Genomic DNA, 26,140 nt, shown 5'->3' with positions numbered 1-26,140 from the left:
AAGGGGGTATAGTATATATTTGGGGAAGAACCCAAACAAAGAACAGAAATTCTGTTCACTAATTCGTTACCAATCAAAACAGCCTAAGAAGCGGGGTAAGTACCTGTTGTTCTTGCGAGGTTATATTGCTTGCACCACAGCCACCTCAGAACTACTGCTGTGGCGACTGAGGTGAATGTGAAATAATCCACATTCTCGACACACCTGCAATCCAGTTGGTACGACACGCGACTGCACAAAACTCTACACATCTCTTGACACACTTGGAACGCTCATACACTCTAAAACGTCCCCGTGGGGCATCTTCACCACAATTCTCCAGAATGACCTAGAGTGGCCTAGTGTGCAAATTCGACGAATGTCGTGATCGAGCATTCAGTTTAAGTAAAAAAGGGTATGTTCGCTGGGACATTGCGCAATGCAGAAGGCCTTGCACGCCTGGCGTATTGTCCCTGGCGCATTGTCCCTGCGTATTGTCCCTTTTTATTATTCAAATCGTATGTTGGGCCACGTCATTCGCCGAATTTGCCCACCTGGTCACTTCGATTTGTACTTCTGGAGCCCTGTGGTGAAGACGACCGACGGGGACTTCTTAGAGTGTAGGCGTGGATAGCCAAGGAACAGGTACAGACAGACAGACAGACAGACAGACAGACAGACAGACAGACAGACAGACAGACAGACAATGAACTTCATTGAAGAAACAGGTAAATCTGCGAATATTCACACGCTTAGAACATTAAACAGAGTATGGAAGTATTTAGTAACTGCTCTCAATCCAACAGGATTAGATTAAATTTTAAATTTAATGCCAATGAAAATGCACTGATTATAGCTCAGTTGCAAAACGTGGCTTTTAGTTCAACGCGTGCAAACTTCCCGTTGATTAAATTAAGAGCGTAACGATCTCTTGGGGGAATGCGGACATGCGCCCCACTGACCGTTTTGTGGCAATGGCGTTTACTATCCCACCCGGTATTTACCGAATTGGTTGCGACAGGTAGTACACATTGCTTACAGCTTACAACCAGGCTAGTGCGGCAAAACTGCTGTTCCACACAGACGTGCAACAACTTCGTTGCCTTTGTAGAGATATAGTTAACATATTCTGACTGCTTGCTGATAGCACGTGAGAACAGTGTGCTTGATATAACGTACACCCGCCGCGGTGGCTCAGTGGCTAAGGCGTTGTGCTGCTGAGTGAGCACGAGGACGCGGGTTCGATTCACAGCCGCGGCGGCCGCTTTTCTGATGGAGGCGAAAAGCAAAAACGCCCGTGTGTACGAGATTTCGGCGCATGTTAAAGATCCCCAGGTGGTCAAAATTAATCCGGAGTCCTCCCCTACGGCGTGCCTCATCGCCTGCGTTGCGTCGGCGCGTTAAACCCTACAATCAATCAATCAATCAATCAATCAATCAATCAATCAATCAATCAATCAATCAATCAATCAATCAATCAATCAATCAATCGATCGATCGATCGATCGATCGATCAATTGATATAACGTACATACTGACTGCGATGAGTTTCGTGAAGCTTTTGAGGAGCAACAAGCGCTTTCCAGGCCGAGATGTATACTGATACTGCCCGTCCTGGAGTTCATTTAAGTTTGGTGCCTATTTTAACCCTAATGAAGTGACGTATTTATACAGTTTGGCGCACCTTGGTTCAAGTGTGTTCATACATCAAGAGAAGAGGTAGACGCCTAGATTGGCACGTAGTCACGAAATTAGCCTTTGCTTACAACCTTGGAGCTTCCCTGCGGAGCTTGCTTTGATAGTCGCAGGCGAATAAATATGGTTTTTGTTGGTTTGCTTGCCGGTGGGTGGCTACTGAATAACAAGCAAGCTCTGTTGTCTCGTGCACAACGTTTAATCTTTATTGCGTTGAACTACTACATAAGTTTAAAAAAAAGCCCTCTGGTTTTTGCCTGATCAGCAATACGACCACTGTCACCATTTTTACGACGCCGCTGTATCAGGCGCGTCCAGCTAGAGCTCCACCTGAAGTCGCGTTGCGAATCGGCGCCAAGTACGCGCGCCGACCGGGCCGATCTGTGGCCGCCGCGTGCACTCCTCCCCGGCGTCCGAGCGCGCGACGACGCCGTGACGCAAGCACTGCCCTCTCCTCGACGGCGAGGCCAACGCCAGCGCCTCCAGCGCCGCCGCTCGCCCAGGTGGCTCAATTCCGAAAGTCGTTCCCAGTTTGAAGTTTGAACCAGGCGGCCGGTGGTGTAGCGTGCGCCGTGGCGTCGCGTATGGAGACTCGTGACCAGTTGTGAGCGCCTCGTGCCCGGAGGATCGCACCCGCGAGGAATGCTTTGAGACGGCTGCCGGTCGGTGCACCTTCGCGATGAGGCGGCAGCGTCCGACCTGGGCGTCGGCAGTGCTGCTATGCTGGCTCATGTGCGGCTCGCTCGGTGGCAGCCGGCCCGTCGAGATCAGGGACAGGCAGGTGTTCAACATATCCGGCAGCCCGTACCGCATCCTGCGGGACATCGTCGTCGAAGACGCCGGCGAGCTTCTCATCGAGCCCGGCGTCGAGATGCGTTTCGCCCCGGGTGTGGGCATTCTCATCAATGGAGTACTCAAAGCGCAGGTACGATTTTTTTCCCCGAGCCAGAGGTCGCCTGGCGGAACGGCCGAGATAGTCTTATCAGCGGCGCGCATGTGAAGGCTGGGAGCGGTGGAGAGAACTCGACTTTTTCGAAGCCTCACCACGTTCCTGCCTCCTCCACTTCTTTGTGTACGCGTTGTCCCGTCCCCGTGGCTATCGGCTGCCCAGTGGAATCCGAACTATTCCTGCGGGAATGAGCTCGAAGCGAGCGCTCCTTCTCGAAAGGAAAGTTACCAAGTTTACCTGCGCGATTTGTACGGACCTCTCAAGGTTAGCCAGGCAGCATGCAGCCATGAAACATCTAGGCATTCTACTTGGCGTGCTTCCTTTTGCGCCATTTTCATGTTTCTTTAGCGCGCAATTTCCAGCTGTTATACGGCGTGTACGTTCTGTTTTCTCGGACGCCGTAGACCAGAAAAAGAAAGAGGGAGGGAAAAAAAAGCGCGCTTTACTCTCAAGCTGCAACCAAACGGTGTATTGTAACTCCCAAAGCCAGCCACCATTTAAATTAACTCACTAAAGCGCGCCATTTCTTGGAGACCTTGGGCTACTTTTTTTTTTTTTTTGATATTGTACCGACATTTGTTCCAGCGCTTCACAAGGCTGCTATGGGTTCTCATATTTAGAAGCACAAGATTCCAACACTCCACGTGCTATTCGTGAGTGTTTTCCTCATGACTCCCCCGACCTGACCGCCATAGGCCAAGCGTGCGTTCCTTTTTCGCGCAGTTCGCACTCGGGCAGTTGCTACATCAAGCTCTTTCTCTCATATGAAGTCACTGCCCGGCCGAATGATTGACCCTCGAGCTCAGATCCTGCCAAAGCGCCTTTTTTTGTCGTACCTCTCGGTCCGAGCTGGTTCACAAACAACAAGGCTAGCGTGCCCGCCAAGGTCCGGGAGCTATCTCATGGATGCATCGATGTCAAGTTCGGTGTGCGCTTGGTTTTTATTCCATTCAGCAGGAGTGCACGTACAGCTGCTGTCACAGAAGCTGTCCATCGCGCTGTTTTCAGGGACACCAGCGGGATATGCATACATTAAAGTGCGTCCCGAGGAGGCGTGCACGTCAGGCACGCCCGTACGCTCCCCTGGAAGGTTATGCCTCTCTTGCCCGCGTCTAGGCGTCCATTGCGGCTAACACCCGGGTCCTCAGAGTTCAAGCACATTCTTCGGAGGGCGCGCACTGGCCCGTCATGCAGCGTAGTGGGCCCTCATAAAGGCGATCGGGGGGTACCTGCCGTGGAAATAGCGGCGGCGTGCCGCCCCGTCGTTGGCGTCCCAAACTGGTTTGGAGAAGCTTCCTCGGAGCCCGTTGCCCTCCATAGGCAGCGGCCGCTCGCCGTCGCTGCTCGATCGCTGTCAGGGCCCCAGGCCCCGGTGGAAACACGTTCGTGCCGTGACCCCTCGGCGTGGCCCGTGTCCGACACAACGCTCGCCGCCAGAGCCTGCACTGCAGTGTCCGCCACTTGTCGTTTGCATCGCTTGGGCAACGTCCGTTGCGAGTTAACAAGCTTTAGGGCGTATTAGGCAATTGGAGCTTCTTGGTCTTTCATAATTTTCCCTAATGATCACAGCTGCATGCAAAAAGAAGTGTTTTGACAGCACTTTCAGAGTAGTTTGGTGACTATGTTTGTGTGCAACAGTAATGGAACCAAGCTGACGACCACCACCTTCAAGCGCCCTCGGAGCTAGCTCTATGCCAAGCTTACAGTGCGTGTCATCCGTATACCGTCCTCCTTCCTAGTCATGCTGACATGCTCGAGGGTGGCCGACACCCCCTATTTCCGCCAGCTCTTGTGGATGTGCCTTTGCTGTGCACTGACTATTTAGAAGACATGGTTGCGTTGAAGTCTTTATACGTCTTTGTAAATTCACCCACTTCATATGCTAGCTTTAATCTGTGCGGCCAGTGGCGACATTGAAGGAAGGGCGGTGGGGGCGGCTGCCCCCTGGACGACCTAAAATAGGCCTCGATTAAGGCCCATATGAGCACCCTTCTTCGCTCACTGAAGTGAGAAAATGCCCTTGCTTTTTTGAGACCACGCACGAAAACCAGAAAACAACGAGATCTCCGCGATATTAGCTATCTAAACGCGCTAGGTGTAGCCTTCGGGGATCCATGGACGCAGAGAAAGGCGGGCACAGCGCAGGCGCCCTATCGTGATCGCCGTGAACCCGGTGCTGTGCTCAGATCCCGGGACACTCTGCCCTTCACTGCAGCAAAACCAGTGCGGCTTACCGAGAAGTGCGACCTTCCACCCGGCTCTCCATTCTGTTTAGCCAGGCCAGAGTCCCTCATGGCGTATGGCGACTCGCAAGCGAGACCAAGTAAACGCAGGAGACGCTGTGTTTCCTGAGGCTTCAAAAGGCAGACATGTGGTGGTGGTGGTTGTTGTTTGATATCAGGTGGTGTTAGCCTGGATAGATATGCCGGCAATTGCTTCGTCCGAGCTCAACCTAATTATTACGATCATTTCACCGCGAGTCTGCCAGTTCCTCCCTGCGCAGCATACAATGTCCCCTTGGAAAGACGATGTGGTCCAGAGCCTTGTGGGGGGCTGCCAACTTTCGTTTTGATGCACAGCATTACAGTTGGGGTAAAATGTGACAATAATTATTTTTTCAGCTGCTGACTGTATACGCACGCGTCCAATCATTTTTCACATCCTTCGAAAGCGCGTAGGTCTCAAACAACCTGTCCAGAATGAAAACAAAAAGGACGCGTCTTTTCATTTTTACGCCACTGGCGCCATCTTTTTGAGAATTGAGGTAAATCAGATGATAAGCAGAAGTTTTATCTCTCATTGCAGATAACACCCTTTCGTTGCGCTAATATTTTCTCGCCTTTAGAGTTGAAAGAGCCATCTGCGTGTGTTCCTTGTGTTTCATGAGCAGTTCTCGAACATCACATGCTGCGTAAGTTCCAGCTTGTACTATTCCGCCCATGCAAAGTTTAGGAATACGTTGGCTATAGGTTTGCAGATAACACCTTAACCTGGCAGCATAACATGCACAAAAATTTACTATGAGGTATTACACTTAATGACCAAAAACATTACGCTTGGCCATGGCTGCGTCTGGGCGATCAAATCTGATTTCATCTTTAGCCGCACGTGCCTTAAGATCTATGTACGCGCTGAAGGGCCGTGCAAGCTATGCCTTGTATTTTACGCTACCAGATGTGCGCAAACCAAGCAGCGTCCAACTCTTTACTTGACTTAGGTCTTTCAATAAAATAGTCCGCAGCAAGTGCGTTATGCGGGTCATTCCGTGCACTTCGTGGAGCCGGTTATGCGCAGCGGCTCCTGGCCTCCCTGGAGGTGGCACCTACATTTACGATTTAGTCTCATGTACACTGATATTTCTGTATTATTTATTTGAGTCAATTACGGCTGTGCTAGTTTCCATTTTGCGTTATTTTAACCAATAACTAACAGCTCTGCAAAGCTGGTATATCTAATCTCCAATTCAGGCCGAGCGATTAGAAGCAACTTACAGAGGTTAGTTTCATTTGGAAGTGTGAGGGATTTGGATGTGATTCGTTTATCCGTGTGCCCGATTTGTTTGTATGCGCGCGAGCATGAATCGATGCATAGTTGATACTGCTCCTCCCAGTTTGACTGGAAGAAGCAATGGCTGCTTGCATTCTCACCAAGTTTTCGTTTTAGAAGGATAACTAGTGCGAAACCAAACACAAGAAAGACGGCGCAAACAGACACAGCGCTTACTCACGACTAAATTTTCAACTAAACACAGTGCATTCGTATAGAAGAAAAGAGCAGCGACGGATGGCTAAAAACATTGTGTACAACAGCACACGCAAGGGTTGCCGGTCAACCATAAAACAGACCTACAGCTACATGTACTTAGTATTAGCTAGGGCTGCGAATGAATGCTTACTTTATTTATTTTATTTATTTAGGTGCCCTAAAGGCCCAAGTGGGCATTACATAGGGGGGAATGGTCTCCTGTTTGTAAATCTGCTTAACCTTGTCCTTGCAACTCCAGTCCTTCCGGTTTTATGCGCACTATACTGAATTTTGTCTGCACTGTATGGTCGTAAAACGGGGAAAAAATATTGCTATAAAAATTTGTCGCCTCTAATGATTAATACCCCCTCCTCTATCCTTCCTTTCCTTCCTTACCGGTTAGCGAATCTCCACGCTTGTAAATACACCGTAGTAGCTTTATTTAGGCATATTATATATCAGATCTGACAGTTTAATTCATACGCTGAACGAAAACACCCATCACGCATACGTGCAAAAGTGGGAAACCCCAGATTTCGCCAGCTTAGGTCGTATAAACAGCGCACAAATATCAGACTCAGCTTAACATCTTTGCATTATTAACACGTGCGCCATCGTGTTAATACGAGCTGTCCGGGTACGGGACAATATACGGGACAAAAGTAATGGAAAATACGCAACACATACGCTCCGTCCCTTGCGTGCCCTGTACGGGTTCCATGCGCGCAGTCCCCTCCGGCCTTATGCATGCAGCGGGCTCATAGTTGGTTGGCTTAGAAGCGCTGCGTGCACAGCACGCGTTTGTTGGCCAAAAGGTCGGCTGAAAATCCTAATGCCCAAATAATTGTTGGTGCATTTTGAGGTATGTGCGCGGCTCTGACTGGGACGAGTAGCGGAATACCTATACTCAGGAGCGGGGTACCGCGATTCTGCAGTTCCGCTCCTCCTCGCCCTATAAGTAGGGATCAGCGTTCACGGCTTAAACCAATAAAATTGGGCCCAATTTGTTTTCTCCAATAGAAAAAGGTCACTTTTTTTCCCTGCATGGGGCTTCCTCATTAAAGAACGTTTCAAATAGCTAGGTACGCGGCATTCTGGTTTGAAGTGCGTACCACTGCCCAAAATGTGAAGTCTGACTTGCCCTGTGATTTCTAGATCTAATACTCAATCTTGCTGTTTGTGGCACTGACGAGCTTCAAGCCTTGCAGTCCGAGCTGCGTGAATCAGTTGTTCTCGGAAACGCGGCACCAGTTGTCTTTTGGTGATCACATTTGATTGATTGGCCGACATTAGGTGCTGCCGCACTTTGGCACGTTTAAAGTGTAAACGTTTAGAGGGCATTCTCTAAACTTGGGGTGATAGACAGAAATTAGAGGCGTCTATTAGAGAAAAAAATCTGGGTAGGTGACTGTGTATGTATTATAATTAGATTAAGCAACCTGGACTTAATTGGAGGTTAAAAATACGCGGTTTGCTTGAGAACCCTGTATCTCAGTGTGTCCTCCTCATTCGGGTTCGCGTTTGATGACTAAGCGTGCCATTTTATGCCTGTCATTTTGCGTCATTTTATGTTAACGGCAGTGCTAGAACCAGAAGGCATATTCACCGGAAAGAAACGCAATTTGGTTTAGCTCTATATAGCTTCACAGATAAAAGGCGAAAATGTGCGCCAAAAATAACAACGAAAAAAAAGGTACGTCCGGTTTAAAAAAAAATAAAAGCCGGAATATAACTTCGTAGATAAAAGGCGAAAACGTGCGCTCAAAATGACAACGAAAAAACGTACGTCCGGTTTTTAAAAAATAAAAGCCGGAACGCTGTATTCTGCCTAAGAGCGAGGATCGGGAGAGGATGAGCGAGTGTGCAGGACGAGTGTCTGGACGAGTAATTTTGCGAGTGTTCAAAATTAAATGTCACTTTTTATCACGGGATTATCATCCCACCTCCTTCCTTATTTTCTCATCTGGGAATGTGGGCTGAAGCAGTTGGCCACCCCCTTCATTCAGTCTCCGTTTTTATTATTGTGACGTTAATATTTCGCAAGTTTCTACGTCTCTTTCTTTTTAAATTTTTATGTATGTTTCCTAAAGAAACTAATAAAATGGGGCTTCACTTAAAATGTTGCTACGCCGCCTGTTTTGTACTTCTACTACGCTATCGTTTGTACTCAACCGGGCACTTATGTTTCCCTAATGTCAGGGCAGACGTAGGCGTTTTTTGCTCTCACGCAGTAGCAACTCCTCCCTAAACTGTTTCATCCAACGCTCAGACCATCTGAGGCTACTCTGTGGCTGCTTAGGGAAGCGATGGATAACGCAGACCGATCAACCTAGTCCATCAGGCGAGGCTATTCCGGGCGTGAATCAAACAATCCGAAAAAAGGGCGACGGCTGCTATCGCAGACAATTCGAGAGAGTCTTCGAGCAGCGGGATTTTTTTTTTAATTATTGTGAAGCATTTTTTCGCAAACCCCTCCGTGCTCCCCCCTTTTCATCAAAATTAGTCAAAGCTCGCGGCATCATTAGGCAAGGAAAACGTCCTCAACGTAAGTTGCCATTGATAAGTTGATTGCCACATCAGACGCAGAAGTGTCAATGTTTGCTCCCGAGGTGTTGCCTCTAACTGCGGGGAAGTGAAGGTGGCGGCAGCGGCAAAAGTGCCGGAGGCGCGTCCACTTTTCCCGGCGCTCGTTACGGCGAAGCCACCCCGAGCTGGTGCGTGCTCGTGCGGGTGCCGTGCGCGGCTTTCATTCCCGCGGGCGGCGAAACTCGGGAAGAGCCGGCGCTCACTTTCGAAGCCCAATCAACCCGGCCGCTTCGCATACGAGCGCCGCCGAAGCGTGCCGGCTGGTCAGCCAGCCAGCCTTGCACGTCGCATTTCACGAACACGGTTATGTTGGCGTAGCGAGACGGAAGCTAAATACGACGAGCAAAACCACGGGAGTTTCTTCTGCACTTTGCGACGAAGCGCAGAATGTCGCTGTCTGTCTCATTCCCGAAGCTTGTTCGTTAGGATTTACATACATTGAGTAAAGTGGCATGTGCGCCTACCGGTACCACGCGAGTATAACCGGTAGGATTTAGCTACATCCGGAAATTTCGTTTCGATTTTTTTTTTCAACACCTCGGAGCTATGTTTCGTCAGGGAACATTCAGTAACGGGAGCCGCAATTATCAAAAATTCAAAGTTTGGGGTTTAACGCGCCGAAGGTACACCGGGCTATGAGGTGTGCCGTAGCGTAGGTCTCCGGATTAATTTCGTCCAGCTGAGGATCTTCAAAGTGCGCCGAAACCTCGACACATGGGCGTTTTCGTTTTTCGCCTTCATCAGAAAAACTGCCGCGGCGGCCGGTATCGAGTCCGCGTCCTTGAGCTCAGCAGTACAACGCCTTAGCCACTGAGCCACCGCGGTGGGTGGAGCCGTATTATAAAGCATCCTGCAAAAATTAAAATGAAACAAAATACAGTGCCAGACAAAGGGTGCAAGTGAGGCGTTTTTTTTTTCGAAATGAACCAGATCCAAAAACCGAAACTAAGTCAAATAAAACTTCAGTGACAAGCATAACTGGGGAATTTCCCCTAGAAACGAAGTAGCAAGAAAATAGGCGAGATAACGCCCTGAAAACGTGTACGCAGATCGTAGTTCGTATAGAAAATCAGCCAGGTCCTGCTGTTGCAGGGATCAAAATGAGCCAAATCCATTTGCTCAAAGGGAGTTTGCTTTTGGAGTAACGGTTCTGACTGTTTCGTGGGTGTTTTTTTTTTCTTTTCGGAGCTGGCTTATCAGGAATTCAGACGGTAATTAAGAGTTCGGCGATAGATGTGTCCCCAGACGTGAACGACAAAGTGAACAAAAGTAGTGGACGAAATGAAAATGAGAGGTTGGAAACAATCATTTCATCTCGTCTCCCACATCCCTACAGAGCTAGGCTGGTTATTTTTATTTTATAATCCCACATTTACCAATTTAGTACTTCACTAAATCGGGGTCGTTTACAAGACCTGCCCCCCCCCCCCCCCCCCTCCCTCCTTTTGTGGGTACGAGCCACTTCATTAAGGTGAAGAAGATCTGAGCAGCCTTCTTGTGACGTGTTTCCGAAATTCATGCCAATGCAGTGCAGAGCTTCTTGCTTACTCCGTGAGTGTCTTCAGGCGGGCCCAAGTAAATTATCCTAAGGACGAATTCGAAAAGAGCTGCTAATGCTGCCAAGAGGACTTACCTGCTTTCATGTATAGTTCTGCTGCTTTTGAAGCCTTGTTGCATATGTTTAATGCTTTTCCCGCCAAAACGTCATCGTACCGTTCTTGAAAGTCAATTTAAATAAGGTTCTCATAAGAATGCCGCACCAACTTGAATGTTTCAATTAAATACGAGCCAAATCCTAAATTACCATCCTTATATTGTTCAAATTCACCACATATATCCTTGTGCCCCTAAACTTGTCCTAGGCTGGCATGTAAAACATTTCATATTATAGCCTTGACAGCGTTGACAGCCAAACGGCGAAACATCACTGCGCAGCTGCGTTTCCTTACGCCTTAAAATTCACACTGACGGCGGGATCTCTGAAACATGCTTGAAAAACGTTTTGAACACGTTTTGAAAAATGCTCTTCAAATGTGCGGTACTGTATACGTGGAAGTACAATTGGGTTGTCTTGCGTGAACAATTCGGATAATTGTATATGGGGAAATGGCTAGAGTTGTACCTAACAGTCCTCATGTAATTAGGGCACATTAACTTCTTGATAAATCGTCGTCTCTTTTGCGTTCATTTCTTGTGTCTGTCTTTGTTGTGTCGTAATTATATTGCGTCAGGCAGACATAACGTAGCGCTTATTTTAATCAGTACTCCCACTCTCAGGTATTGCTTTTCATGCCTGTTTTATATGCGACGCTCGATGAAGCGACATTGGCTATTGAACATGAATTTGAGCAGTGCGCTTGTTGAATTAAGCCAATAGATCGCCATTAGTCCAGCAGTTTCATGGGACAATTGAGCGGCTATGTTCAACTGTTAGCGCCTTTGTGCCATCATAAACAATAACAAGTTTGGTTTTCCTGTCGTATATACAGGCCTCGAACGTCTTCGTTTATGTGGTGCCTATTATTTACGTCGTTGGAGGCCTTAAACGTTGCTTTGCCTGCCTATTTTCGGCGCCTAAAACGCGATTTTTTAATGCACAAAAATCCGGCCTCTAGTAATCACATTCGGTTTGACCGTGCGGGTCTACACGGCAAAATAAATTTCATTTGATAATGATAGCAGTGACGATTAGCAAACTCGTCGAATCGTAATATAATAATGCCAATGAATGTTTTATGCCCTTTAATATTTTTGAAACAAAGCACATCAATATTTCTTTTTTCTTTCGAATAAGGAAAAGATGTGTCAGTGTTTTCGGTGACATAAGTAGACATCACAAGCCGAGACAGGTAAGCAACAAATCCGTGGTTGTGCAGCAGCATGCATGCCGGAGTTCTACGTGAATATTTCTACGGTTAATACAGTTACACCTGGATGCAACGAAGTTGACAAAGGCGAGCAATTTTTTGTTACATCGAGGTTTTCGTTACATTTAGGTTTCGAGTTAAGGGTAGCGTGGATGAAGCAGAAACGAAATCGCAATGCTTGACATCAGTGAAGGTGAACTCACCCTTCAAAGATATGTTTCACAGTAAAAAACTGCCTGATTTGCGCCCGCTGCTCTCGCACGAGCTCAGGCACCACAGGCGCTCCAAAGGTCACTTACCGCCGTATTCACAAACGTACCTTAATTATATAGTTTGCATTTTTGACACTTTTGGGTTCCAAACGCGTTTCAAGAACCAAACTTAAGCTGAAAGGGCGCCTTTTCACAAACTTCATGCCCGTTTTTCCCACTCAAAATTGTGGAGAGGGTGCTATAGCTTGGATACTGCAACGGGAGGCGACGGTATTTAAAAATGCGAACATGTCTTCCAGAGGGGAAAACTTCTCCTTTCTTGGCAGCATGACTCATCACCGGCGAACCGACACCAAGGTAGCATTGAAGACGCGCGACTACACGCCGACAAGCAGGCCTAGCACCTCAAAACGTAACTCTCGAACACGGTGTAAGAATATTTCTTACACCGTGCTCTCGAACCGACACCGCACTCCCGCGCGGAAGCTCAGGGTAGTTTGGATGGGGGGAAGGGGAGGGGGAGAAAAAAATGAGAGAGAGGGAGAAAGAAAGAAAGATAAGAGACGACGTAATTCGTCCTAAAAAATTGAAGTGTAGTAACTCTTGCCACGCTACTCTTGCCTTGTGTCACTCTTGCTCTTGCGATGTGTCATGCTTACCAGTTACTCTTGCCATGTGTCACGCTACAGAACCTCAAGTTGGTGCTACGTTAGCCATAAATTGGCGCTAGCCGCTGCTTTCATCATCATTATCATCACGACGAATTTTGTTTTGGGCGATTCTAGACGTTTTCATAGCTGCTGGCTCCTTAAAGTACTGCAGGTACTCGGCAAATTAGTGCATTTTCTCCGGCAGATTTTTTATTAAAGTGCAAAGAACAATAGCTGATTAGCTTAGTTAGTTCGTTACGTCAAGGTTAACCGCCGCAACGCCTTCGTTACATGAGGTCGCAAACACACGGGCTTCTATGGCGGTGGCAATGGGGAATAGAAAAACTTCGTTAAATCCAGCAATTCGTTACATAGAGGTTCGCTACATACAGGTTTAACTTATTGAAGTTTCCTGTTTCGTGACGCTGTCGAGGTTACCCATTTGATTCGGAAGCTCATGCGAATGTGTTCCCCGAACTCATTCTCGCCGAATGTCATTCGGTATTCTCGTGTAGCTCCAAACTAATGGCATTAACAGGTTATGTAGTTCGCCCTAAACACAATTATTTTTTCCGTGTGACGGTTATGTAAGTTATTTATGTCGCCTTACAAGTCGTCATATAGCCCTTTTTCCGAACCCCGTGCGTCCGTGCAATATATTTTTTTATTATCTGTGGCACTTAATGAGACGGATCTGTTCACTGCTGATAATGGCTTCGTTGCAGACACATCCAATATAATTTGTTTCGCGATGCACACAATCAAATGGGACTTACTGACGTTTTACTGGACCATATTTCTTCCACACAAGTTTAGGTATTTCAGAGTCTAAGCATGGAGGCTCGGGAAGGACAAAACGTTGTACACTGTTCACCAGAAAGGCGTGAAATACTGCGCGAATGTGGGCAGTTCCAAGCGTGATGTAACATGTTTTATGGCAGCAATATCTCAGCGCAAGTTGTAGCACTCCGCTGGGACCACAAAGGGAAGTGCACGAGAATCGGGGGGGGGGAGAGAGAGAGAGAATAAACATCTTCAATTACGTGGGAACGTCACTACGAATGAACTATCACCCACGCAGACGTGGAGCTATGCATGCGTTATTACAGAGTTGCCATGGCGGATACACGTGATGTCATTTGGTTTAATGTGCGTGCACTCGAGCGCGGAAAGGCGCGAAAATAGTGGCACAGAAGTCTCCTCGTGTGTACTGAGCGCGGTTTGGATTCGTCACCAACCATACGTGGAAGCGATGTGCGGCCTGCACCGCCTTTTAACGCGTAAGCATCCTTAGGCTACTTCCCCCCGCAATATGTCCGTAACCCCATAGGGCCTCACAAATGGGGCCGTATGGGGTATTCAAAGTAGAAGGGCCGGGTCCTCCCTCCCTCCCTCCCTCCCTTCCGCACTCCTGATTCTGGCTGTGAGCTCAGCGCCTTTTTTTTTTCTGTTCTGAATTCATCTTTGATTACAGTTGATTTCTTTACGTAACCTCTAGGCAAGGTAATTCGCCAGTCATAGAAGCTTGCGGTTGCAGGTGATCTCCAATGTATACAGTCATGGACAAGTGAAACGCGATCATGAAAATATGAACCGGAACACACAAATAGCGTGATTTGTTTCCATGCAAGTCAAATTGACTTGCATGGAAACAATAGCGCGCCATTGTTGGACCTCCAGGAGCATTATTTCTTCAATTTTGCGTGTTTTGGGTGATATTTTCGTGTTCGCATTTCATTTGTCCGTCCGTGACTGTACATACCTGTGCTCGGAGACGTTTCCCCCAACTTTCACAGGCGATGTATCCATTGTTTAGTAATCCATGCTGAAAATATTTCCCGATAAGCTGTATTGATTGATTGTAGTGTTGAACGCGCCGACGCAACGCAGGCGGTGAAGCGTGCCGTAGTGGAGGGCTCCGGATTAATTTTGACCACATGGGGATCTTTAACGTGCGCCGAAATCTCGTACACGGGCGTTTTTGCTTTTCGCCTCCATCGGAAAAGCGGCCGCCGCGGCCGGGAATCGAACTCGCGACCTCGATATAAGCTGTAAAAATGCGTGGAACGTATGAGCTCTCGGTTCGAGACCTCATCAACTTATGAGTCAACCGAAATTAGCAGTTGACCGAGTTAACGCCGTTGTATACCGCGTATGCTGCTTTGTGTGTAAAGCTATTATTTTCGTGGACGTATTTTCGTGCGAGAGCCGAGAGCACGCACGGGGGGCTACCGCAAACGGGTGTGGCGCAGTGGGTGAATGGAAGAGCCGACGTGGCGCGTATACGGAACCCAGGGGTAGCATGCATAATGCGCCTGCTGGTGCGGGAAGGTGTCGTGAACGGCCTAATCGAGTCGCTTCGGATTTCGCCGATTTGCCGCGTTGCGGGCCACGTGGCGCGCATCACTCGGGAGTCGGGGTTCGTTCAGCGGCCGGCCAGACAAGATCACGCGCCCGCGTGCAGGTCATCCGCCGGTGACTGCCTCGCTCGTCCAATGCCGCGCTCAGTCACGACGGAGCGCACGCGTTTCCATGAAAGCCTCGTGACCGAATCGCGGACGCCCGCGAAACACCGCTCGCGCCGCCGTCCCTGGCCTGCTGCACCCGATCGGGGGCAACCGCGGAGCATCTCCACACGCGGCCGAACTGTGTCGCGGGTCAAAAACTGAACGATTTGCTTGCGTGCGCGGCCGAAGTCGGCTCGATTGACTGCCACTGCCAAACCTGCGCTGCTTTCAATCTTTCTCGATCACTTTGAGGAACCACTTAAGGTACAAAGACTAACCTCCTTCCCCGACGGGATAAGCGCCGATTTGTGTCATTTTTCATCTTTTATGTCCGCCTACTCCTCTGTGCCGCCTTCGATATCGCTGTACTTATCTTTTTGTTTTCAAAATGCCTTTCAGACTTGCACATTTTTTTATTGCACCGTACTGACTGTTACAATAGGGGTCGGCGGTTGGAAGCACACACAGGAGCAGCGCAGCGTTCAGCTAGTTCCAGCTGGGTGTTTTAGTTTTCTTTTTGGACCAGGCACGAAACATTCCTTTTGGCGCGCATCCCGAATTAGAGGGAAGCCTGTAGAGGAAAATCGGTCTCAAGTCGAGAAAAAAGGACCAAGAAGAAGAGGAAACAAAAAATAAGCCGCCCGACGCCCTTTGATCGTCAAGGACGTTGCGTGTGATGGGCCAGACAGAGCGCACCCACGCGCGGTGCGTCGGCGCACAGGACGGTCGAAGGAGATGCCGGGAAACCGCCGCGGCCTCCAACTCGCATGACCCCATCTCCCGCCCGTATTCACTGTCAGCCTCGGGTGATTTCTCTCTACGTGCGTCACACGTGTGCGAGGCCCCTGGGCCTTCGCATGCAGAACTTGCATGTATACCATCGACTAGCGTACTTTTTGTAGTTGCTTATTTCGGTCGAGTATGCTGTCCGGCTCCTTTGTAACCTATTTATTTCTTTTGTGCGTGTGAGCTTGTTTGTCTTGCGTTGTGCTGTTGCGTTGTCAGGGTTGCTAACGCGTAAACCGTGTTTAAGCCTACGGTAGGGTTGGATACGACATATCTGAAGGTGTCTCAAAAAAGTGTCCCGTAACAACGTACGAAACAGCGCAGCATAAATACGAAACGGTAGCCAAAACTAGCAATCCGGGGACGCCTCACGCGAATTGTTTTGATAACGGCGACACAGGATAGAAGCTGTTTGCGATGCCATGATACTGAACGAGCCGTGCTTTAAAATGCTCACTCCCGGCTTGCACTCCCGGCTTCACCCGGCTTGCACGGGAAATAAGGGGCTGCAAAAACGCAGGAACTTTTTTTTTTTCTTTTCGACCCCCTGATGGAGGCGAAAAGCAAGAACGCCCGTGTGTTCGAGATTTCGGCGCACGTTAAAGATCCCCAGGGGGTCAAAATTAATCCGGAGCCCTCCACTACTGCGCGCCTCATCGCCTGCGTTGCGTCGGCGCGTTAAACCCTACAATCACTCACTCACTCACTCACTCACTCACTCACTCACTCACTCACTCACTCACTCACTCAATCAATCAATCAATCAATCAATCAATCAATCAATCAATCAATCAATCAATCAATCAATCAAAATTCACTACCCGATGTCCCCGTCTGATTCCTGGGGGACATCATGCCGATCTTGAAAAAACCGCTTTCAGAAACAGGCCGGTTTGTTAGTGATATCATATACCTGGCGTCCTATAGTCATCAGGATCACGACAAACTGTTTCCCCTACAGGTGGACACAAACTTCGTATAGGCTGAGTGCATACTATGTCTGCCTTATTTTTGACTTGCATCGTTAGTATTAACAGCGTCCAACTCCCACATTTCGTATTAAGTCCACTTTCTATTACACTTTCTATTACAATTTTCGGGAGGGAAGAGAAGTACAGATGTACTCAGTGTGGATCAGGGACACTTTTAGCTGGTGTGCGGGTCTTGCACCACAGATCATCGGTGAGTTGCAAAATGACATGTGAACCGATCGTGGGACCTTCTAGGCTCCTCGGGTGACTCGAGGTCGAAGTCGCGGCTGTCGATCATGCTCCGGAACAGCACCTCAATTCGTGGACACCTGCAACCGTTTGGAGGGGGGGGGGGGGGGGGGGCATAGCTGCCGTAGGTAAATATGGTTAACTCGTCAGCCCCGTGAATCGGAATATGTGTTCAAGGTTGCAAATAAGATTAGCTGAGGCTCCAATGGGGCATTACTGAAGCATACGGCAGACTCAAAGAGGCCCCAGTATATTAAACTCAAAGTTAACTTCAAGAAGTTGACTTTATATGTGCTGTAACCAAGTGTAGCCTGATATGTTAGGTGCAGAGTAAACTTCTACGCTTGTGGTCAGGGTTTCTTTTTTGTAGCAAGTTTCTTATAAAACTAGTTACATTTAACTACAAAATAACTAAATTTGCACAACATGCTGCTCGGTTTGCGCAGACGAGCGGAGGCTACCATGTACCGGCTAACGTCCCTGCCGCTGCGTCCTTTCCAGAGTGTTTAATGTGTTCGAGCACTCTGGAGCGTCCAAGTACCTCCTCGTCGACACTGCTGTAAATCGTCTGCTGCAGCAAGCACCATGCAAAATGCCGTTTCGGCAGCATCCCAGCTACCGCTGTCGCACTCGTCCTTTCTGTGCTCCAGTGTGGTGCCACCTCTACACGCACCACGAGAGCGGCTGTTTGGAGAGTGACTACCCCCCATTCGTCATGTCCTTGCGTGCACCTTGGGGTTCTATCCTGCCCGTACCTGCCGGTCGGTCACGCACAATGGAGCAATGACTCACGAGGCGGAACACGCGCGCGTACATCCCGTTCCTCCCACGCGCCGCGCGTTTCATTCATACACCCATTCATTGCTCGCTCGCGTATACACGGCACCTGTTAGGCCACCCATCCGCCAACTGCGAGCAAGGGTTGGGCCTAACCCATCGGTTATGGTTGGTCGCAAGGATGACGGGCTTCCTGCTTGGAAACAAGTACAATGCGGCTCGTAAAAAAACAACACATTACAAGCTGCCTGCTTTTGCGCTGCTCTGCATATTCAAATCCTGAGGCACTTTGCGGATATAAAGCGACGCGCTCCTCGGGCGACTCATCCAGGGCGGAAACAATATCCTCGGCGCATGTGCCGGTTGCCCACACGTAAAAGCTGCGACCTCTGAAGACTTGAAAATGAGAGGCGGAAAGAGCTGGCCGTATTTCGCTCGGGCAGTGGTAATAGCTGCGCACGACCTACATGCGTAATTGTGGCAGTTACAGCATTTTTGCCAGAGAGCGGTGCTCCAGCAACTGAATTGTGTCCGTACGTGGTGAAATCACCCCAACATGACTTGGTTGCGCTGGGTGGGTGCGCAGCCTTACCCGCAACTGCGGCGTAGGCAAAGCGTGGTGGCTGCAGGTGGCAGCGGAGGCCGCATTCCCTTGAGCGGCGGCGTCACGCAACAACGCCCGCGTGTGGTGCAAGATTTTGGTGCGAGTGGAGGAGTGCTCTAGGTGGTGTAAACTAATCCTTGGACTTTCGCTGAGAAACACGCTAAACCGTAATTTGAATTCCGCGCCACGACACGATAATGACAGTCGTAGCACTTGAAGAGGCATAGCTGCCGTGAGGGGCAACATTGCTTAGCTCTCTCGACCACGCCCAGATCCGTTCTTAAAGTTGTAACCAATAAGAACTTAAGTCGGAGTGCGGGCGTGGTGCAGAGGCATGACGATGAATCATCGTCCTCAATGGTATACCGGTAGGGGCGGTATTCAGATGTGGTGGCTAAAGGCACGGAGTACGAAGGGTGTTTCTTTGCGGCATATGCAGAATAACATTACATATACCGTCGACTCTCGCAAGTTCGACCACGTTCCATACAGCCAAAGTGAGTGGACCGGGATCTGGCGATCACGTAAAAACAATACCAAAATCTGTGTCAGCAAGTTTTTACTAGAGAACGTAAGGCTATGTACGCCACGAAAAGAGCCACGTTTGCGTAGGGCAACGATGCGTCATCCTTTTGAACAACTTGTTCTCAAAGCAGCGATAATGTAGGATCGGTGTTTTATTAATGTTAAGGGTGTGTGATTACATAGGATAACCGTTAGTCTTCGTAACCGGAGCAATATACACAGGTAAACTTGGAGCTAAGACGTCATTGCAGCCGGCGTGATAGTTGCTGCAGACCACGAAAGACGCAGCGTCCGCTTCTCTCATTTTCGCTGCTTTCAGGCACGGCGAACACACGAGTGCCCATGCCGTGGGCGGGCACAACTAGTGAAAACGGTCCATGGCCTCAGCGATCCGGCAGCCGATGGCGGAGGCCATGAGCGGTCATGCGCTTGTTCTGGCGTGTCCGCATGTCGGCGTTGCGCGTTCGCGGGGGCATTTGTGTGAGTCAACGATGGTCGCGCGGCTCGATGGGCGCTGCAGCGGTGAAAGCGGGACACTGCGAGCGCGGCGCCAGGAAACGGCCGGGTCAAGTCGATCGCCAGCGAATGACCCCACGAGCGTTTCGCCTGCACTCGCGGCCCATTCGCGGCCGCACCGCACTGATGGTGGAACCGCTACGCGTATTACGGTCTTGCGCGCATTGCGAGACTCGTGGGTCTCGAGACGGCGCCCGTCGAAACAACTCGAGTCGGCACCTGTAGGGCGCGTTCTGCGCCCCACGGGCAGATGAAGAGAATGGCACTTCACGAGGCTCTCGCCGCGCCACGGACCGTTAGCAGTGCGCTTATCGCCATTTTATACGCTCAACGTCGATGTGTGCCGCGGGTTATTGTTCGGGGGGAGACACTGCCGGCGAACTGCGAGCTAATGCTGCGGGAACAAGGCCCCACAGAAGACGTCGCTTTATTTCTGCACAACTGGGCGTCTCACGCAGTCGTTGAGGTCAAACTGTGTTTCGTGCGGGCCTCGGAAAAGTTACACGAGTCGCTGAACGCCCCGTGGAACCGCCGTGAAACCGCGTTGTACGCCTGTCAACCAACATGAGATAGCAACGAGGGCGCGTTCTTCACTTTGGAGGCCGTATACGGCGAAAGCACTCAGGGCCTCGTCGTGCGTTGTCCGATGCGTTATCGCTGCTCAAACACGGCCGAGCTCGGACGCCCGGACAACGGCGCTGGCCGCGCGTTTCCCGCCTACAATCCGCCCGGTTCGGGGTTGGGCGCATTACTGCGGGGGAGTCTCGGCTCTCTGCGTGAGGGGCCGTTAAAGAAAGTTGCTAACCCATCATAAACGCCCGCATCAGCGAGAGACGTGCCTCACGTTGCGCCGCGTGTAGGCGACAGAGCATTAGCGCGTGCCCAAACGCGGGCAAAATGTCCCGCTCTCCGGCGCCATACTTGCGTGCTGGTGGCGCGTACGAGGAAGGCAACGTGGAAACGCTGCGTGACGTCACAACGCCCGTTTTCACATCTCGTTAAGGTTTCAGGAAAAGCAGCCCCAAACAACGCTAAATGGCATGGACACTCGTTCGTTTGTTGCGCTTCATTGTTTGCCCAGACGAAACCTGTCGGCAATAGTGCTTTACGCGCGTCCCACTGACCAATTCTAATTGCACCGATGCTGTAACGATTTTATTTAACGCAAAATGTACATTGCCTATGTCGATAACGACATTTGGCTTTAACGCCAATTTCACGAACTGTCCTGCTCCTCCGTGTGGGGTGCGTGTGGACGGCCAAGCGAAAACACCCGCCTGGAGCTGGTCGACGACCCGTCGTGCCAGCACTGCCGGGCGGCCGTCCAGGCCCTGCCGCATTTGGTCCTCGAGTACCCACAGTTTTCGCCAGGGAGGGCTGAACTGTTGGCTGCCTTCAGTGGAAGGACCGCTCGAAAAAATTCTGTGGCAGCCAGGCAGCGCCGGAGAGCGGGACGGAGTCCATGAGGCCCTGTGTTCCTACCTGGCCGCCTCAGGACTCCTCCCGGCTCTCCGCTTTCTCCCCAGCTAAACTGAATTGTGGCCATGTTTTTTTTTTTTTTTTTTGGTGTGTGTGTGTGTGTGTGTGTGTGTGTGTGTGTGTGTGTGTGTGTGTGTGTGTGTGTGTGTGTGTGTGTGTGTGTGTGTGTGTAGAGTTTAGCCTTTAGTCTTGTATGCATTGTACATATATGTACTTATTAGTCCTGTATATATGTATATATGTATCCTGTCCTCTCTCTCTCCTCCATTTCCTGTCTCCTGTTTTCCTCATTCCCCACACCAGCAGGCGTTCCAGTAACTATCCTTAGGTGAGACAAACTACGCCTGCTGGTGGTCTTTCTAACAATAAATTCACTCATTCATTCATGCCCTCATGAGGCCGGTTAGGGATTGGCCTTGCCTGGCGTCACGTTTTCTCTATTCGCCCACATAGGCTAAACGAAGGGGCGGCTAATAGGTTTACGTGTCTCCAACTTTCTGAATCTTGGCCCTTCCCCATGGTTCATTCGTACACCCATTTGGACACATCAGCGCAGTACTAATTTGGGCTCGTTGGTACGTTATGTCAAACCGAAAATTTACAGAGCAAGGGCGGCAAAACGAGGGCTGGTGTCCGTTTTATTTCACCATTCTTGTGCTGCTTATTGGAGTTTCTACAGCTATTTAACCTGCTAATTCTTGATGCCTCTGACAGAGCTTTCTCTTAGCAAAGTGTTAAGAAAGTTATCGAGCAACTTTTGCCAGTAATATTGTGTTTTGCCTAAACAATATTGAAGTATGCGTACACGCCGGAATCGAGGGGGTTGTGCTGGCGTACTCCTTGCGCTCGCGTCGTTTCTGTTTGAGAAAACATTTTAGGTGGGGAAATCACCGGACAACCGCGCCGTTGCCACCGGTGGGTTGAATTTGTGCAAGCAGGCTGAAACGGATGGATGTCCGCCCGGGCGTATAGTCGTAGACTTCGGGAGATGGCTCGTCCTGGGCATTTGGCCTGCCCAAAAGCCATGGACCGCTCGATTTGGCGGCGTCTTTTTGCCCCTCTGCGGCAACGCGTCGTTAATTCCTTCCACCTCGCGCGTTCCTTGTGGTTGATTTTCTCTAAAACAAGTCGTGCCTACTGGGTAGCGTCTAGCACCGGCAGGCAGCAAGCGCAATCGCGAGCACCACGTGAAGTAGCCGCGAAGCCGTCGATCATTTACAGCGTTGGCCGCTGTATCCGTGTCTCGATCACGAGGCTTGCCTGTAGAGGGTGCTTCACAGCAAGTACACCAATGATGCAGTGAAACTAGAAAAACTCAGATACCAGCGCCGGAAACTATTACAGGTTTGGCTGTTATATAATAATATTAAGCCAGTTATAACGGCAATTCTGTAGAATTTAAGTATCATTTTTTACAGCGGAGCTGTTATAGGCTAGGTTCTGACGAAAACTGCGCGCGTCGACAGGGTGTGTAGAGAAGTCGCGTCGACAAAATTGAGTCATGCGGCAAAGCGAAATTTCTGGTGAATGCTCTGTAGCTCTCAGTCTAACGTAGGTATATTGAAAAAAAAAACTGAGTGGAATTGGCCGCTAGGACGACGATATCATTACGCTGAGTTTCATTTACTTGTCATAACCAGTTAGTTTACAGTTAGCTTGTAAAGGTTACAGAATTTCCGGCTGCTGTCAATACATGGCCGCCAACGGAGGGAGTACGGTTACAGAAAACGGTTGTTACTCTGTTTTATCGAAACTGCCCGGAAACAAATTATATGACGATTATCCGCTAAGACAATTAACTCCAACATTACGCCGAGTTTCATCTACTTTGCGTGATTACGTATAGTTCACAGTAAAGTTGTAAATACTGCGGAATTCCCGTCAGCTGTCAGTACACGTGCTTCTGCGGGAGGGAAATGGACAGCCCCGTGTTTGTCTGCCGTAATAAAACTCTAGTATTTCCCAGTTTCATTCAGCTAGCTAATGAACTATAGTAATTATGCTCAATCGCAAATTGAAAACATCGTGTCTGTTTTGCACACCTCTTGGACTGCGCCCAGCTCGTGTGGCCATCCATCTTCACACAGTGGAAGGGCGTTGAATATCTTCTAGATTAGATTGAGAACTACGCACCATTCGCCAGAAATGCGGCTTTGCCGCACGACTAAATTTTGTGGACGCACGCAGTTTTCGTCAGAATCTGGTCTATTTAACAGCTCCGCTGCAAAAATACGCCTCCTCGACCTGTTCTAAGAAGAATGGAAGAAAAATGTTCCAACAGATGGCCCGCCAGCAGTGCGAACGCGGGAAAATTGAATGAAATTCAGCAAACTTCAGTGTGCTTCCATCATGGGAGGAGGGAGAGGGGAGAGGGAGAAACCTATCGTCAGAGTCCTTCATTCAAGGACTCTGCTATCGTGTTTCGACGACATTTTCACCAAAGCGAGCAGATACGCGGGTAATTTTCAATATAGTTGTTATTTCTGCCTCCGCAGTGATGCTTAGGAGGCCAGACTTCTGTGGCCAGAAATTGAAGTGGTGGGGGGGTACAGAAAGGACGTGTCGCGCAAAAAAATTGCTCTTTGTCTAAATAGGCGCACGAGGTTGATGTGGGCAGGCGCGGCAGGTCGCGACTCGCCAGCGCTGGCCGAAAGGAAGTGTACCTCAAATGAAGGCCGTTCATTGAAGGGCCCTGTGGCCAGCACCGAGGGGTCCGGCATTCTCCTCGGGATCGCCCAGCAGCCCGCTTCGCGAACGGCGTGACCGGCCCGCGGGAGCAGTGCCAGTTCGCACAATGCTCGGTGCCTCGTCACTTCAAGGAACGGTCCGGCAAACGTTTCCGGGTCGCGTTTTGAGCCGTTTGTGAAGTGGCCGCTGAACAGGGCAGCACCTTTGTGCGCCAAGTCCATTTTTGCAGTGCTGCCTGCCTAATCTACAGCAGCGGAGTCCGCTTGCCCATTCGCCGCTGGCCGCGTTCTCATTGGGAACAGGAAGAGCGGCCCGTCGAAGCTGCCGCTTTCCTCTCTGGTCAGTTGGGTCTTTTGGAAAAGACGGGTGAGATTAGCCAACGGTACAATGCGAGCATGCGCGCCCTGCAAGCGGGGCGTCATCCTAAAATCCGGTCACATCCGTCGCCGCCAGTGACTCCCAGAAGCGACGAGGCGCGCCCGGTACTTCGCTCAACCAATGCGCCGCAGTTTTCTCGCTGCACTTGTGTTTTTGTTTTTCGCGCAGCGCAGAAGAAGTATGGTGGGGAGGGAGTATATGTATATTTAATAACTGTCGGTAGAATTTTGTAAACTACGATAAGTGCGCATGTTTATGATGTTAACCATAGTATAGTTCTTGCGAAGGACTTTTTGTTTATTTTTCATTTATGTGGCGGGAAATATAAACTTTCTACCGCTTTCTCGGGCATAGCAGATTTCATTTTTTTTTGACAGGTTCTTGGCACTAAACAGCTGTGGCTGCCGATTAAGTCGGATTTGCACGACAGGGGAGAACAGGGGCGGTGGTTGTATACTTCATGGATGTCCTGCAACACTCTCCGCGTTTTTGGTTTAGCTGCTCACGGTCTAGCACCATTGCGAGTGCATATAATCAAACATTTGTTATTGGCTCACTTATTCATTAAGGCATGAATGTAAGAATTCACGTATCATGCGAAGTTTACTATGAACTTTCATTCCTCTGAAAAAGAAAAATCATCGGGCACCGACCAATTCAGTTGCGTCCTATAGAAAAGCACAACGACACAACATTATCCGTAAATTTGGAAAAAGGGCGTAGGCATGGAGGTGTATTGAGCTGTTTAACTTAATCTCTCCTCTTCCTTTGAAATTCTCACTAGCCATTGCATATACCATTGAAGCCATGTCTTATAAACGTCGTCATTTTCTTTAAATCGGCTCCTATAAACGTTTTTTTCTCCTCTTCCTCCTTTTCCCTTTGATTGTACGAAGGAATTCTGATTATCGAGGGGTTTTCCTTTGGTGTAATGTATTTGCAAAGTCGAGCTCATGAACGAGATTGGCCATCCAACCCAATTATCCGGAGTTTACGAAGAAAATCAGTGACGAATAGAGGTGAAATCTTTGTCATAGAGATACTATCGTGTTCATAGCAGTGAAGACAAATCTCAAGCACAACAGTAAAAACACTTTCGTCAGACTGTATGTCCATGCAGAAGGGCCGTGCACGTACACCCAGCGGGACAATCGCGCATGTGGGCCTCTGTCTCGCAGAGTGAATGCGTCGCAAACCTGCACGCGAGCTGCGCCGCACGTTGGCAGCTGCGTGGTGCCCGACGGTGTTAGAGCACATTGAATTACGCGCAGTAGCAGCACAGAACACTGTTTGCTTTCAGCAGAGGTGGTACCCGCATAACAACTGACGCAGACGACGTGCGGTTCTTCGTCTTTGATGGCATATGACAACGACGTCTTCGAGGCGAGCCCATATTTGCTATCGTGCTTCAAAGGGCTCACGGAACTATTAGCGATACTGACACAATAACTTGTGGTTTGCCCGAGATGGTGTCGTCATCTCTCTTACTTTGCGAAAGTTTCGGTATTCCCCAGCTTCCGAAAATTGGGTTTCAACTGTATACGTACAGGCAAGCACATTTACCCTGCTTCGTCGCAATTTTAAAAAGAAAAAACACGTTAGAAGCTTAGGAACAAAATATTTAGCCAGCTCAGCGCAACAAAAAGTATAGAAATATGTAATAACAGTGTACGCAATATTGCTAGCCCCTAATAACAGTAACGCATGTGCACGTAAGAACAGTTCAAAGACGTGCCACGATCGATGGGCTTTAGGGACATGATGCTATAGCAAGGTGAAACACGAGCCCATGCGTATACGAGATCCCACGCTGTCTGGCTTGATCAGTAACCGCCGGTGCGCCCCTTAGAAGGTGCTCGGGCCAGCTGTAACTTGTATGCGTCGAGTACCGTGGTTGGGAAGTTCGGAACTTTCAGTTTATTCTGACTGGGTGAAGGGAAAGTGTACCTCTTCCAAAGAAACGAGTTAGAGCGTTGCA

The 26,140-nt window shown here is 49.4% G+C and overlaps 1 protein-coding gene across 2 annotated transcripts in view; it reads left to right on the top strand.

Moving 5' to 3' along the window:
- The first annotated feature begins 1,971 nt into the window (after positions 1–1,971).
- Positions 1,972–26,140, top strand: part of Bark (C-type lectin domain-containing protein bark beetle) — a 121,274-nt gene continuing 97,105 nt past the window's right edge. Inside the window, exon 1 of one of the 2 annotated variants that reach the window (XM_077686478.1) lies at positions 1,972–2,599. In XM_077686478.1, coding sequence (XP_077542604.1) covers positions 2,354–2,599 — 246 coding nt within the window. In that variant the 5' untranslated portion in view covers positions 1,972–2,353. The remainder of the gene's footprint in view (positions 2,600–26,140) is intronic. The other variant, XM_077686479.1, reaches the window with a different exon arrangement.

Source organism: Haemaphysalis longicornis, unplaced genomic scaffold (genome assembly GCF_048455015.1).
Source record: "Haemaphysalis longicornis isolate Haplotype H1 unplaced genomic scaffold, Haemaphysalis longicornis Haplotype H1 scaffold_1, whole genome shotgun sequence".
Classification (NCBI taxonomy): domain Eukaryota; kingdom Metazoa; phylum Arthropoda; class Arachnida; order Ixodida; family Ixodidae; genus Haemaphysalis; species Haemaphysalis longicornis.
The sequence above is the reverse complement of the archived record's forward strand: the minus strand, read 5'-3'. Positions and strand labels throughout refer to the sequence as shown.